Source organism: Desmodus rotundus, chromosome 4, assembly GCF_022682495.2.
Source record: "Desmodus rotundus isolate HL8 chromosome 4, HLdesRot8A.1, whole genome shotgun sequence".
NCBI classification, from domain to species: Eukaryota; Metazoa; Chordata; class Mammalia; order Chiroptera; family Phyllostomidae; genus Desmodus; species Desmodus rotundus.
This window is the reverse complement of record NC_071390.1, coordinates 125550217-125567215: the sequence shown is the minus strand read 5'-3', so window position 1 is coordinate 125567215 and position 16999 is coordinate 125550217. Positions and strand designations below refer to the sequence as shown.

Here is a 16999-nt window from a genome sequence, read left to right as displayed (position 1 = left end):
AGGTAAGGTATATGACCCCAGGCAGAATTTGTACCACTAGCCACCTACAATAAGCCATAACCCTTATCGATTAAGCCTGTTATCAACACAAATCAAATTATTCATTAGTCTTTAATTTTAAAAACACTATGTCATTATTTAGTACCAAAGATATATACTTAAGTCTCTAAATAGGTAACTGTTCAAGAATATTTCATGTTAGCCATCAAAATACACAGAACTGCAAACAAAAAACTATTTGCAAAAACAGAATACAAACCATTCCTTGCCAAGGTGGTGGTGGTCCCATGTTATGAAATTCCCTCACATAATCATTGTAGGACTAAAATAAAAGGTGATAATGTCAATAACAAATAGAAATAAAACTCAAAACTACAAAATAAATCAGATCTTGATTTTATGTACTTTTAACATACAAAATGAAATGCTTACCCCATTTAAAAACACATCTCGGCGAACTCCTGAAAATCGTCTGTTGGGAATAAGATTTGTGAAACTAAATTCAGGTAATTCATAAACTAGTTCCAAGAATGTAATTCAAAACTAAGCAAGAGTGAACCAAACTTACCTGTCTACTTCCTGGTATCGTGGGTCCTTTAAATACCCTGTTCAAACATCAAGCATTTTAGTAAATGAAATTTATAGTTTTCATTATGGCATCATAATTAAACCTTCCTTACCACTCATCTCAATTCTTCCCATGAATACTGTGATGCTATTAAGTCATACTATTATTGCATTATTCCATTTTCAGATTTTCTTCTCAGATTACATGATAATCTAGGAAGTAATAATTTACTGGTATCACAGACTTATAAACTGGTAGAGGTTTTCGTATGGATCTTCTAAATCCACACCCCAATTTTCGCTAGATAGATAATTTCTTCATTCTGCACCATAAGGAAGGTAAGGGCAAAGGAATTATCTTGAGGACACTGCAACAGAATTTGTTTAAAACAAATGTTTACCTTCTACCTGAGTATACATGTACACAGTCTTGCTAGGTCAACCATAGATACTTTTGAAAAATGCAAACTTAAAGGGAAGAAAACAAAACTGCAAGAATAAAGAGGTATAGATTTTAAATGAAAGAACCATGGAAATAAAAGTATTTTCCCACCACCTTTCAGTAAGGCCTCAGCATATTAAAACATAAAAAGTTTGAGTGGCCACATTACTGGAGAAAACCCAATTTCATTCCTTGTAACACCTATTTTGGAGAAGAGTAAAGCTTATTAAATAAGCCAGTTGTTATGTAACAGTGCTGTTATGCTCTTTAACACCAATTTCCAAACTGCCTAAATTTTTATAAATGTATCATGGTATTAAATAAATTTCTTCTTGTAAATACACTTTTATTTTTTTTTAATCCATCAAGGGAAAGACTAACTGAGAAGCTGGCTTTTAGGTTACAAACAAAATATTTCCCATTCCTCTCCAAAAACATAAACTCAAAGATTTTTATTTAGAAAATATAGCATGATTTCAATTTCCAAACAAAGCTATGTAACACATGAAATACTAAATATCATAGGAAATAAGAAGCATAAAGTGTAAGATTTGTGCTTTCCCTAACTATACCTAACCTTTTGCAGTAATTATAAATTAGCAAAATCAGATAATTAACAGATTTATGATAATGAGTCCAGTAGGATAAATTAGATAACCTCAAGAAAGGAGAGAAAGTTACTAGGTGAGGACTATTAATAACTTCCTGAAGTTTGAGTAGTCATGTCCTAGATTTCTCACTTTTACAACTACACAATTACAACAGAAGTTTTTGTGTTTTTGTTGTTTTTTAATAATTTTAAGTCAAATATCTGCAGGATTATAAAATATTAACCTGGTCTCTGGTGAAACTCAGGGGCATAGTCAATCCTTGGTTTCTTTCTGCTGTTATGAATATCATAATCTTCTGGTCGACGCCTACACAAATTAGACATATTAGAAATTAAACCAAAAACTGCTGGGAGAACAAATAGCAAAGCAAGAGTTTCTGACAGAAATAAGTACAAAAATTTGCCCATTATTTACTCTAAAATAACACTCAAATCTGTGGGAAACAATCTTGAAATTTCTAAATTTTAATTTCTCAAATTACTATAAATCAATCTTTTCAGTATACTGCTGGAAGTAGATACTCTCTGCACTCCTCATGCTAGGATGAGACAGCTGGAAAGAGGAATCTCCTCAAAATATGTAAATTACATTTTAGTACTCTAAACAAAAGTGAATGATCCACCCTTGAACTAATTTAAGTATCCAGTTTAACAATTAATACACTTTCCCAAATAAAGTCTCCATTCAAATGAAAAAGAAAGGAAAAAATACTCTATCATTATACAATAGGTAACTTTAAAAACTATATATTTAAACTTATTACTGTCATTTTAGGATAAATCTCAACAAAATTAAGAATGTCTTAAGTATTTTTCGTCTCTGCACAAAATTATACTTTTTGTATCATCATACAGAAAATGTGATAACTTATTAAGTGACTTTACAAGAAAGTTTTGAAATTCTTAATACTATGAAAAATAAATTTCTGTATTTAGTAACATTTAGGAATTAATGGAATTTTTTCCAAAGACAATGCCTTAAAATAAAACTGGCAAGTAATGGGGCAGTTTTAACAGAGTTCATAAAAGGAGTTCAAAGTATTCTTTAGGAAGTAAAATTTTACTCTCTGCAGTGTGCCCTCTACTGTCTTCCATAAGTCTTAATGTTTAATGTAATACACAATTAAATACACTTCATTTTTACTTAGCATTTAAGAAAGGGCTACACAAAATTTCTAAATATCCAAATTTTTTAGGTAACAAATATATCTTTTTACCCTTAATGTCTAAAAAACTCTACCAAAAACTGTCAAACCTGGCATAACTCGTTTTCCAGCTATTTCTGAGTATCAATCACTTTCAATAACTTTTGCAACACAAATTCACGTAAACTTAAGTGCAATTATCCCAAGCCCCACCCCCAACAGAATAAAACAGTTGCATCTACAATATATAAGACTAAGAAAATTAAAAGCTGGTTTAAAAAATAAACATACCGCTTTCTTGTAGTTTGGGGAGTGCATTTACGACCGGTATAAAACATGATAGTAACAGTTCATATAGTAGTCCAACTACTGACTTTAAGCTGTAAGCCACATACATATATGGAGGCCCTGGCAGGCTTGAGAGAAGGTGTAGTGGTGTAATAAGTATAGTTTGCAGTCCATTGCAAAACTGAGGTAAAAACTTCACTTGTATGTACTGTATTGCACTGGAAACCTCTTAGCTTAAAACTTCAAAAGACATCTTGGTGCTCAGTCCTTTTAAGCCAGAAAATAAGGGGGCTCTGCCAGGTTTCCTCCTACCTACTCGACAGTGTCCTTTTTAAGCTCAAAGGAATGGGGACTCTTGTTGGATTATCTGTACCTACCACAGGATGTTTCCATCAAAAGGAAACTTAACCAAAGGTTTCATCCCATCAACCACACATCCAACAGTCTTTAGCAGAATATTTTAGATTAGCTGTATGCAAATCTATACAGGGGAAGGTGTTGGGTAGAAGGGCTTAACTCAGTCCTTTGCAAAGCCTTCTCCAATTCTGTATCAAGTTAAACCCCCTTTTCCTGGAAAATGATGTTTAGTTCATAAAGTAGTGATCAATAACCATGGCGATCCTCTAAAAAACACTTTTAAGTCCACAGGTACTGCCAGCATCTGGAAAAGTTGTAAACAGACACAGCAACAGCCCTTCGTTTTGGTTTGTTGCCGGGTCTCCCAGGGCCACTTGATCCCCTTTGGAAAGGACCTATTTTCAGAAGCTCTGCAAGATGTATGAATTCACTGGGTACAGGTTAGAGAATATCTGGCAATGGGGTTAACACATCACGGTGATAAAATTTGAAACAGTCCCAATAATGCTCCTCTTGAATATCAAAATAACTTAAAATATTTTATCCTCTATATGAGGCGTCATCTTCTGAAAAAATATTAGTGATCCTTTATAAAAGTCCCATATCTCATAAGGGTTATCCAGAGACACACCTGCAAGAAAAGGCTTTTTACAAAATATTAACATTTTTTGTGAATAAAGACTTCCTCCTCTTCCTCTTTTCTAGCCTGTTTTTAGCAACAAAGGCCTACCTCATTTCCATTTTATACATTGTATTATCAGAATATCAACTAATCTAAATTGGATAATACTCTTTAGAGCAAATAATTTTTCTGCATAAGGAAAGATCCCCATTTTCCTCTTGAAAAATGACTGAGATCAAGGTGACCATGTGAAATCCTCAATGAAGCCACAAACTAGTCCATGCAGCTTGATTTGAGGATTTTCTCTTTCTTCTTTACCGCAGGACAAACTTTTGACGAATCACATTCCTCCATCATGTTATTCTGATACATGTGCCTATTATCAGTCCAAAGAACGTTTCTAACCTTCCCACATCCCGGACTGGTTCTCGACGGGATGGACGTCCTCTTGATCGGGGTTGAGAATGCATTCTTCTCTTGTGACGCATTTTATGAATGACCTGATACAAGTCAATACTTTCATCAGGGGGAAATAGAAGACAAAGCTGGGTTCCACATTCGAGTTCAATTTCCTAGAATAGGAAAGTACAAGATGAAGATAGGTGAAACTTGTAATAAACTTGATTTTTCCTGACATACAAGAACAAAAACAGTGTTTCGGAGGTTTCCTTCCAGAAACTGGCGATCACATGGGATTCCAATAAACATCCTTGAAAGGTTTAAACTTTTCAACATTGTTTCCTGTCTTCAATAAGGACAAAACTAAAACGTGTAGAATCACCAAAGTTAAATATACAAATGCAACTGCTTAAAATTCTGAGACAAATGCCCTCTGCAGATTATTTATTTGTACAAAATTCAGAAATATCAGGACAAAGGTATTCATCTGTCTCAGTATAGTGGAGGAAAACATGTTATGTTAGTGTGTGCCAACAACTTTGATAATTATAAACTGCTAAATGCACTGAAATCCATTAGATTAACTACAAAGGCATAATAATCTGTGGAATTTTAAATTTTAAGTTTTATTCTCCAACTACCAACATTTTCACTTATGAGCAGTGAAAAATTATCATCTCTGTTCAAAATTACCTACAGAAACTGAGAGTCAAAGGTTTGTGTTTATTTTAAATAACTGCACATTTTTTTATTTCAATCGACTTGACAACAATCCCAGTACATATACCGATCTTTTTATAAAGCTTCCTTCTATTCAGAAAACATAAGCAAAGATGTTCTGAACATCAGTAATACTATAATGAAAACTCATTTAAAATCAGGCCAATTCTCTTCAAAACTTTTTCTTCAATGGTATTAATGGAAGTACCATATAAAGCTTCCAACATCAGTGGAGGTCTTATTAGTCAGTCATTAATCACAGTAATCATAAACTCCAAATAAGAACATTTTCCTTAATACTGCACACAATCTTTCAGAAATAAGTTTAAAATGTCCTTTGGTATAGGTCTTAAAAAGTGTTGATTAAAGGTGTTTTAAAAGAATTAAAATAACAAACCTGTCCATCACGTCCAATCTTTACTGGTTTGTGTTCATTCCAAGGATTGGTGAGATGAGCCGACTTAGTGAAGGGTAATTCACGCCTAAATACAACGTAATAGTAATTACACTCTTTTGCAGAATACTTTAAAAGGACCTTATGCTACTTTCATAGTCAATTCCTATGTTAATCATGATTTAAATGTGACTAAAATTTAAGAATCACTTAGATTGGTAGAGCTACTCCCCAGAGAAAGAGCCCCTTCAGAATGCACTCAAAAAAAAGGTAACACACTGCTTAAGAATGTGAGCTTGGAAACAAAGACAATCTGGAGTTTGAGTTTCAGCTCTCTCTCTTCTCTGAGTCTGAGTTTTCTTCATCTTATAAACAAGAATAGCACGTTCTACTTCCTATTTGTTTTATGTAGTTTGCAAATGAAATGACATATAAAAATGTTTACTGTATTTCTTGATTCTGTGTACTCAAAAAATTTTGTATCTTTTATTAACTGATAAACAAAGAGCTGAATCTTAACCGGGTAGTTAATACCAAATGAAAACAAATGTCCCCTTATCCTTGGTTCAGGACTGCTTTACCAGATTCAAGTGTCTTCCCCCTTTCAATAAGACAATTAATTATTACCCATCATGAATAGAACGGCTCTTAACAATACAAATGTTTGTTTATAAATCTATGTATTTGTATGTATTAATTATGCCCTCCACTTACACCAATATACTAGACCTATACCAATATACTTACACCTATATACTAGAATAGAAGTGCAATATTCTAGTATATAATTTTAAACAAACTCTAACTCCTTCTGAGCCATAGGGCAAAATGATCTCACCAACTTAAAAATAAGATATCCTGTATTTTTGTAGTTCTTTATCAACCTAGCACAATGCTGAAAGCAAACATGACATTTAAAAAATACTTGTTAGTTGTCAAGGATCAATAAAAAATTAACAGCATTAGATTAAGTTTCTACCTATTTGTGCATAAAATGAGTAATGCCAAAATAAATAAATGCTTTAAGAACTATTATATCTACAATACAAATGAAACTGCTCAGCTTAAGGATAAACATAGATAAATAAGGTAAAGAGCTGCTTTCGTCCCTACTCTTTTTTCCACAGCTATCAAAGAATAAACAAGCACACACAATTATTTTGTAAAAGAGTTGGTACGATAAATAGAATACAGAAGATTCATTTTGTTTTTAATGTAGATAGTCGTATCTCTTTTGGAGAGAAAAATAATCTGAAAATCCTTAGTGGCACAGCAGTAAGCCTGAAAGTCACATGGCCCAGGAAATGCCTCACATAGAATGATAAGGCAGGGTTACAACATCTGAAGCAATGAGAAGGGCTTACAGCAAAAGCAAAATGGAGAAGGAAAAGCACAAGCAAGTAAGCTGGTGCAGTGAACAAACTATATAATCACTTATTTTAATCCTACATGAATTTCCTTAAAGATGAATACTGAATGCTCAAATTTTGGTAACATTTTTAAACCTTAGAAAAAATTCCGACATTTACAAGGAAAGAGAAGTATAACTAAAGTTATAGTAGTATTGTAATAAGGTGGCATGCTCTGTGGTGGTGGTGGTGATATGAATGTATGAGGGAAGTGGGCAGTGAGTGATGCATATGCCCACTAGGTATTACTGAAAGACTAGGACTCAGTCTCATACACATCTTACTTCCCAAATCAAGAGTGGTTCAAGAGCGCACAAAATGACTAGTAAGATGAATGATTTTGATTTGTACCTCTTCTGTTGCTAAATACATTTCAAACAAGTTGGTAAATTAACCAGTAAGTCAATGAAAAGGAATATGAAAACAATAATCTATGAATAAATTAAGTCCACCTTCTAAAATTCATAAACAAATTTACTAATCAATAATGTGAAAATAATGTCAAAAGTCACACTCAAAACAAATTTGCTGCAATCAATCTAAAACTAGGCGACTATTTTTTTCTCCTATTCCCAAGAAAGCACCGTCTCCAAATATTTTCCAGGTACACCAATGATACTTCTAGTTATAAAAGCATAGACTAAAAAACCTGTCCTTAGACCTTTACAATTTTATCCATCTAAAAAATGTCTATCACTCTAAGAAATAACTGGCACCTTGTTTTCCCTATAAAAAACCAGATTTTAAATTTTATAATTTTATTGATTATAATTAAATTTTAACTTAATTCTAAGAATTATGAATTTTTTTTTATTTTAAAACTCTGGGTGCAGCGCAGTAGGGTTATCACCCACTCTCTCACCACCCTAACATCACAGTCCAACATTAAAATTCTTTTTTCATGTGTTGTATCTTCCCATTTTGTTCCACAGACAATTATTTCTGCATATTATATTTAAGTAACAAACCTTAATTTACCTAACCAATGTCCTACATGGAAGAATTTAGTTGCTTTTAATTTTTTCCTAGAGTAAGTAGCGATGGGGCGAGTAATGATGATGTATTTTTATGCATATAGCTTTTTGCTACTATATTAACAATCCAGCTAACACGTTATTTCCACTATATCATTGTCCATGTATCTTCACAGTTCGTCACTATCCCACAGTGAAGGCTTTACTCCTTAGGCTAGGCCCATTACTCTTTATCTTTGCATTTTGGTCTTCTTCATAAAAAAAAAAAAAAAAAAAAAAAAGATGACTCCCTATCCCACCCACATACCCTCCCAACCTCCCCAGTTTGTTTTCATGTTCTTCTTGTGCTAATCTGCCTTCCTGAATATAAACTGCATTTTTCCTTCTTATTCTTATCCAATTCCACTATCCCTACCTATCAAAACCCAGCACCTAAACCAACACATAAATTACATAACACTAGTGGGGTCCCTTTTAAGTAATTTTTATCTAACTAAAATTAATTGTATAAATAATAGAGTAGTACATGCAACAAGAAGTTCACTTAAATAATTAGCACTGTATGTGTTTAAATAACTTTCTAGGCCCAAGATGGAGTGACTTCTGCCCAAGGCACCATGTAAGCAACCTGAAACATAGATATTCTTAGCCAACTCTAGGCTTTCTCACCCCAAACAAGGTTCACAGTGTGGACACAGCCAATCGGGTGTGTCCTATTTGTCTCCTTGTTCTTCATTCTTTATCCTATAAAAGACTTCTGCCTTCCACTTCATTCTGCAGTTCTCCACAGGAGACTGTCCCTTTCATTTAGTGTTAGTTTTGTTTGTATCAACTAAATTGACTTCTTTAATCATTTTTTAAACAATGTACAATCATTCAGTAAGAACATAAGACTGCTAGTAGCTCAGTCATCAAAATAAATCTTTTTCTAATATAACATATTTAAATACTCCAGTTTCAAAAGATCCCAATGCCACTACGCACAGTTGGCTAACTTCCTTAAGAGACACTTGTTCATAATAAAGGCCATATATGAGAGACTACAGCCAACATCATACTCAATGGACAAAAACTTAGTGCTTTCCCACTAAGATCAGGAACAAGACAAAGACGCCCTCTCTCACCACTCCTATTCAACATAGTATTGGAAGTCCTAGCCACAGAAATCAGACAAGAAAAAGCAATAAAAGGCATCCAAATTGGAAAGGAGGAAATGAAACTGTCACTGTTTGCAGATGACATGATAGTGTACATGCAAAACCCTATAGACTCCACCAAAAAAACTACTCGACCTAATAAATGAATTTGGCAAAACAGCTGGATACAAAGTCAATACTCAGAAATCAAAGGCATTCCTGTATATCAACAATGAAACAGCAGAAACAGAAATCAGGAAAAAAATCCCATTTGATATAGCAACAAGAAAAATAAAGTACCTAGGAATAAACCTAACCAAGGAGGTAAAAGACCTGTACTCAGAAAACTACACAACACTGAAGAAAGAAATTAAGGAAGACACAAACAAATGGAAGCATGTACCATGCTCATGGATTGGAAGAATTAACATCATCAAAATGGCCGTACTACCCAAAGCGATTTATAGATTCAATGCAATCCCTATTAAAGTACCCATGACATATTTCACAGATATAGAACAAATATTTCAGAAATTCATATGGAACCATAAACGACCCCGAATAGCTGCAGCAATTTTGAGGAAAAAGAACAAAGCAGGAGGGATCACAATACCTGATATCAAACTGTATTACAAGGCCACTGTAATCCAAACAGCCTCGTACTGGAATAAAAACAGGCCCATAGACCAATGGAACATAACAGAGAGCCCAGAAATAAACCCAAGTCTCTGTGGTAAATTAATATTTGACAAAGGAGGCAGGAGCATAAAATGAGGCAAAATAGTCTCTTCAACAAATGGTGTTGGGACATCTGGACAGCTACATGCAAAAAAATGAAACTCGATCACCAACTTACACCACACACAAAAATAAATTCAAGATGGATAAAAGACTTAAATATAAGTCGTAACACCATAAAAGTCCTAGAGGAAAACATTGGCAGGAAGATCTCAGACATTCCACGCAGCAACATCCTCACAGACACATCCCCTAAAGCAAGGGACATAAAGGAAAGAATAAACAAATGGGACCTCATCAAAATAAAAAGCTTCTGCATGGCTAAAGAAAACAGCGCCAAATTACAAAGAGAACCAACAGTATGGGAAAACATATTTGCTAATGATACCTCAGACAAGGGCCTGATCTCCAAAATATATAAAGAACTCACACGACTCCACTCCAGGAAGACAAACAACCCAATTAAAAAATGGGCAAAGGACTTGAACAGACACTTCTCCAAGGAAGACATACAGAGGGCCCAGAGACATATGAGAAGATGCTCAGCATCACTAGCCATCAGAGAAATGCAAATTAAAACCACAATGAGGTACCATCTCACACCAGTCAGAGTGGCCAAGATAAACAAATCCACTAACAAATGTTGGAGAGGATGCGGAGAAAAGAGAACCCTAGTACACTGTTGGGGGGAATGCAGACTGGTGCAGCCACTGTGGGAAACAGTATGGAATTTCCTCAGAAAACTAAAAATGGAACTGCCCTTTGACCCAGCAATTCCGCTGCTGGGATTATACCCTAAGAATCCTGAAACACCAATCCAAAAGAACCTATGCACCCCAATGTGCATAGCAGCACAATTTACAATAGCCAAGTACTGGAAGCAACCTAAGTGCCCATCAGCAAATGAGTGGATCCAAAAATTATGGTACATTTACACAATGGAATTCTACATAGCAGAGAGAAAGAAGGAGCTTATACCCTTTGCAAAGGCATGGATGTAACTGGAGAGCATTATACTAAGTGAAATAAGCCAGGAAGTGAGGGACAAATACCATATGATCTCACCTTTAACTGGAACATAATCAACAAAAGAAAAAAGCAAACAAAATATAACCAGAGACATTGAAATTAAGAACATTGTAACAATAGCCAGAGGGGAGTGGTGAGGGGATAGTGGGGAGAGGGGTCTACAGGAGCTACTATAAAGGACACAAGGACAAAATCAAGGGGGAGGGTAGAGGTGGGGGAGGGAGGTGAGACTGGCTGGTGTGCAGCGGAGGGATGGGGAGAAAATGCAGACAATTGTAACTGAAAATAAATAAATAAAATTTTTTTAAAAATAAAGATTTTGTAATTAAAAAAAAAAAGTTAGGAGCCCCCCCCCAAAAAAAACAAAAAACCCCACTTGTTCACAACTAAATTAGTCATGCCCCATATGTACCAAGAGTATTTCCCATTCCATAATAAAAAAGGATGTTAAATCACTAATATTACATAGATATGCGCTAGATAACATTCCAAATAACTGTCTAATTCATGATAAATTTACTGCTATATTACTAATACGGAGAAATAAATAAAAAATACATAAAACAATTGACCAAACAAACCTTTGAACTTTGCATCCTGTATTAGATTATAAAGATAGTAAACAAGACAAGCTAAGCATATTGATGCTATTTTTACTTTAACATTGTTAAACTTTATGATCCAAATCAGTGTAGAAATAAGATTAAAAAAAAAAAGGAGTAACTAGAGATAATGATAGATTAAAACTAAACAACTCCAGAGTTTTAACATTATTCCCAACTGGTAGCCCATTCAAACAAGGGCAACTTTTATTATCTACACTTGTAACTTACCTGCAAATCCAGTCAATTTTAAAGACACCTCCCAACATTTTAGCATTCATTCCTGCTGGAAGCACCCAATGTATAGGAGATCCTCCGTGATGTGATTCTGAAGAAAGTCTTGCAAATCCTAAGGGAATCAAATCACAAGATAATATAAAAATGCTAATAAAGTATAATCAGTGCTTTCATATATCCCAATTATTTTTATTCTTACCTTGAAATTTTCCACTCTCTCTGACAGAAAATATTAAGATAACACTCCTTGCAGATCTGAATGCAGCATTTAATTTTTTCTCATTTACTGGCAGTGTGGACCATACACCCTATACAAATAATGCAAAGATTATACAAACTGTAATCAATGTCTTTCATGTTTCCAATTATATTTGCAAAAGACTAAATCTACTGATACTGTTCTATTTTCAATTCAAGTAAGTTATAATGAAGATAAGAGGTCTTACTTATCAGCTATCAAAATAATGTAATAATTTTTCAAAAACTCAGGAAAAATATGGAGAAAATCACCAACCTTAACAAAATTATTAAAACAACTAAACACATGTTTGGGGAGGGAGGTGGGATTCAAATCTTATGGGCTAGAATTCTATATAATAAAAACAATCACAAATATTTTAAAGTCATAGCCATTTACTGTGGTAAAAACATGTTGTTTGAAGGTGAATCACAACACATACATTTTCTGTCTTAAAAAACTGTGACTAACAGAATAATTTTAAGTTATTATATAAATAAATCTGTAAGTGAAGAATATATCAAATTTCTAGCATTTCCCAGTTTTTCCACTTAAGTTCAAATTTTTATGTATCAATAGTTTCACTGAAGAGGCCTGTGTTCTTTACACAGAACCAGAACATAGTTAATTTCCAAAGAATTTCAAGCAATTCTTTGTTCATGAATAACTGAGAGAGACAGACAGAATGGGAAGGTAAAGCAAAAACTCTCACTCAGTTTTACCTGCTCACACAAACTAGAGCTCATTCACAGTAAGTGCTTAATTACTTCTGCATAAATCCACTCCAGCTGAAAGGAATAAACCTCTACTAGACAGCTATTTGGTACATTATTCCTTCCATATGTAAATTTTGATGGGGTAATCCTCAACAAATAAAGAATATTAATGTTGATAGAAATACAATTAGAAAAAATAACTTTAGTTCTTCATTTTCTAAAAATTAGCAGAAACTGTAATTATTCATTTTAAACCAAGAGCAGAAAGATATAATAGCTGGTGTAATAAACATGTATTTTTGTAGCAAAAACACAAAAATTATTGTCTTACAACATTCTACAGCAACTGGGCATAGCCTTTTTGTGAAGTCTGTAGTTGGACTTTAAGCTAATTCTTTCCTTTTCTTCTAAATCCAAGTGACCTTACTTTTAAAAATAAAACTCTCTCCATAAAGAAATGAATTGAAGAAGATCTCGAAGTATAAAACAAGCATCAATATAAGGCAAAAACTGGTTAATTAATAAAACTTTAAAAAAATATTAGCGCAATTAGCAATCGAATATAGAAACACAGAAATCAACAGAAATACATCTTTTATAGTACAAAGTATAATGCATATACATATATATTCTTCAGTATTGAACATGTGACTTCAAAAATCATCTTAAAAAGATTTAAAAGAAAACCCACATTACTATAAGGTTGCCTAACCAAGCAGAAAACAGACCCTATGTGGCAACTGGGCTCTGGATCTTTAAAGCTTTTATGAAAAATGACAGTGTATGTTATGCTAATCAGTTTGACCTTCCCATTAAAATTTTCAAAATTAGGATAATGTCAACAGAACTGACACTAATACCTTAGCTTTGGCAAGAGACACATTCTCATGGTTGTTACTCTTTATGAGAAAAAATCTTGCATCTTGTAGGACATATTTGAGTTTACTCGTTTGATCTGAAAAAAAGAAATCCAAATTGATTAAAGAGAGGTCATTATGACACAAAGGGGTGTAAGCTGTACTAAAAATAGCCCTCCACAACCCAGCTTTTAAAGTTCATAATCACCCATCCAACCTGTAAAGCTAAGCCACAAGACATAATAAAGCAAAGCTAAGAAAAAAATCAGCATTTTGCAAGAAGTAAACCTAATCCAGTGATGTTCCGATATATCAGATCCATACTTAAGTATGACAATGGCTACAAATTTTACAATTTCTTTCACCAAATTATTCTTTTAAAGATCGAAAACAGACTATTATGCTATTAAAAAAAAAATATATATATATATATATATATATATATATAGCATCCATGGTGCCCCAAAACTCTAACACACCCTGAGATGTTTGCTAGTGCTCTAAAAGACACGCACTAAGTGAACATGGAGACCTATGTAAGACCACATTATTTTTCCATTAATATATCAGAACATTACTACATTAAAACCAACTATTAATGGAAAACCAATAAGGCAAAACAATGACTTTATGCAGCATGCAATGAAAACAATTTCAAATTTAAATGATACCTTTTCGGACAGCACGAACGGAAGATGATAATTTCTCATGCTTCTTTTCTGAACCTGTATTTAGCCAAAGTACATTTGTTCAGATTGAGCTTTAATAGAGATAAGACAAAATTTCTACAGTCTTGTCACATAAAGTTCTCATTCAAGACAAATTATTCTTCCTGGCGCACCCACACACACAAAAAAATACTTCTCAATGTGTACGAGTGTTTTGCTTTTTGGGTTGTTTGGATTTTTAAAAGATATGTATATTTGAACAGTTTCCCACTCAGAAAACTAGTCACTGAATCATCATCTTCCAAGAAAAAAAAAAGTGAAATTCCACTTAAGCAGTAACAGAACAGGATTGAAATAATAAGAAAAAGCTTAGTTTTCTCTAGAATTATTACACTGAACATGCCATCAACAAGTTCATACTAAATTACAGCCTCCACACACTTTCTACAGCAGATTACATTAGAAATCAGTCGCATACGATTGCAGATAAAGGTAAATGATAATACCTGCATATGACTCTGATGCAGAGCTTCCACTTCTATCAAAAACAATTGGAGAAATACCTCTAGCTCTCTTTCTTTCCTTCTTTTTCTCATCTAAAAATAATTAAGCAAGATTTTAAAAAACATTATAACACTCAGGTACAGGTAACAAGAATGTAACATTATGTATCCTGTTTTTTGCATAATACCTACATATTAATCATTGCTAATCTCTTCCCTGCCTACTCCATTACCTCAGAATGAGGTATTCCATTTCAGACAGTACTCAAAAACTAAGGACATTTTGTTGTTTCCCCCACCATTTCCAATCAAATAAAAACACATGCCCATAATTGTGAGTTCTTTATACTATATATAAAGGTGTCTTGAATAAAGTTTCCCAAGAGGTCGGAAAAATCTGCAAAGAAAACCCAACTTTCCCTTCAATAAAATTTACTGTATTCCCCTCTATGTATCAGGTTCCACTGTTCTAGGTCCTCTTTTTTTAAAAGTATACCATGAGTCTTCATCACAGTTCCAACTCATTCTTAGATGTCTAATGAACTCCAGACCCAAAGCTATTCGATTTAAAAAAATAAAAAAATTAGTAAATTAAAGACTCCCTTCTGGTGGCCATTGCTTATTTTGGTGTCTTCCACTCCTCTTGATCATTTCCTTCCTAGGTTACTGCTCCTATCAAATTCAATCTAAAATTTATCCCTAAAATCTTAATGATTTTCTATGTATTTCTATGAGAGATGGGTGTCTTCAGTAAGCAGAAAGGTTTGCATTACCTGTCACATAGAAACTATTTCAAGCTTAATTTGGAACTTTATATGCAAGTAAATGAGGACCTAAGATGGAACAAGGTTCTCCTGTCTCTATTTATTGATATTTTAATTATATCATTATAAGCTCCTTTACTTTTCTCAGCTAGGAAATAAAAATGGATATGAAGGGAGAAAATGGCATTTTTATATATATAAAAAAACAAAGCTGAAACATACTCATCAATGATTTTGCATACAATTTCCTATTATATAATGACTCTGCAGAGTTAACTATTTTAAAAGCTTTAAATAAATTACCTCCCTTAATCCTCCCAACAAGCTCACAAGATACATAATGCCATTATTCTCATTTACAGAAAAAGAACCTCTATTTAGAGGGGTGGTTAAGACAACTTGGCGAGTGTCCTGCAGTTTCTGGGTAGTGGAATCTAGTTTCAAATGCACGACCTGTAACTTGAAGTACAAACCCTGAGTTCTATTCTTAATGAGCTAATGAAAAAGTTATTTTACTACTATTCTTGAAAGGGAATTCTAGGTCTAAGATGGAAAACTCCAAGGACATCCTAAGTTCCTTGTCTTTAGTTGATGCATCTTCTCCTTTGTAACTGACTAGTAACTGCTTCTCCAAATAGATGTAACAAGAAACTTGTAAATGACACTAGTTTTCCTAACTTGGAGCTGAAAGGCACAGCAAAGCAGCACATAATTGAACAATTACAAAGCTAAGACCATTTAAAGCTAGCAACCTTGTGGTCAAAATGATTATTTCAAATAACCAGTGATATTTTGGGAAAAGCATTTATTTCCAGGCTTGCTAGCTTTGAATGATGATACCTAACTGATTGAAACTTTTAGTATAAAATACTGAAAATCTCACTCAAATAGATTAGACACCAGGGGTTGTGTCAAAATCCAAATCTGTTTCTGAAATCATTTGTTTTGTTCACTGACTGAACCTTCCTATATAGTGCCTGGCACACAGTATGTACCCGATTCATTGAATCAAATACCATATCCACATGAAAGAGATTTAAAAAATTAAAACCCTGTTAAAATTTTTATTTCAAATATCCTAGCATGTTTAATTTTTTCCTCAAATATTTAGGAGTCTACTACAAATTGATCACTGCAGATGATACATCTCTCTCTGCTATTTAAAAACAGTATTTTGAGGGCCAAGTATATGATGACAGAGGAGACTAATCTTTGGATGGTGAGTATACAGATGCTGTATTACAAACTTATATATCTGAAATATCTACAATGTTATTAACCAATGTTAATAAATTTAATTTTTAAAAAGATTGTATTGATTTATTTTTAGAGAGAGGGGAAGGGAGGAAGAGAGGGAGAGATATATAGATTGGTTGCCTCTCTGATGCCCCCATTGGTGACTTGGCCTGCAACACTGTCATGTGCCCTGACCAGGAATCCAACTGGCAACCTTTTGGTCTGCAGGCCAGCACTCAAATCCACTGGGTCACACCAGCCAGGGCTCGATAAATTTAATTTTTTAAAAACCTATGGTTCAACATACTAAAAGGATCTCTCACAAAGATAACGCAGAAAAAAAATATA

At 33.6% G+C, this 16999-nt stretch overlaps 1 protein-coding gene across 9 annotated transcripts in view; it reads right to left on the bottom strand.

Moving 5' to 3' along the window:
• YTHDC1 (YTH N6-methyladenosine RNA binding protein C1) overlaps window positions 1–16999 on the bottom strand; it is a 116437-nt gene that overhangs the window by 4817 nt on the left and 94621 nt on the right. For 4 of the 9 annotated variants that reach the window (XM_053922201.2, XM_024579705.4, XM_053922205.2 and 1 more), the window contains 11 exons: window positions 14655–14744; window positions 14152–14205; window positions 13484–13578; window positions 11869–11977; window positions 11664–11781; window positions 5548–5632; window positions 4437–4603; window positions 1844–1926; window positions 569–605; window positions 433–496; window positions 260–322 (listed from right to left, as the gene is read on the bottom strand). In XM_053922201.2, the coding sequence (XP_053778176.1) occupies window positions 260–322; window positions 433–496; window positions 569–605; window positions 1844–1926; window positions 4437–4603; window positions 5548–5632; window positions 11664–11781; window positions 11869–11977; window positions 13484–13578; window positions 14152–14205; window positions 14655–14744 (965 nt within the window). The remainder of the gene's footprint in view (window positions 1–259; window positions 323–432; window positions 497–568; window positions 606–1843; window positions 1927–4436; window positions 4604–5547; window positions 5633–11663; window positions 11782–11868; window positions 11978–13483; window positions 13579–14151; window positions 14206–14654; window positions 14745–16999) is intronic. The other 5 variants (XM_053922202.2, XM_053922208.2, XM_053922206.2 and 2 more) reach the window with 3 other exon arrangements.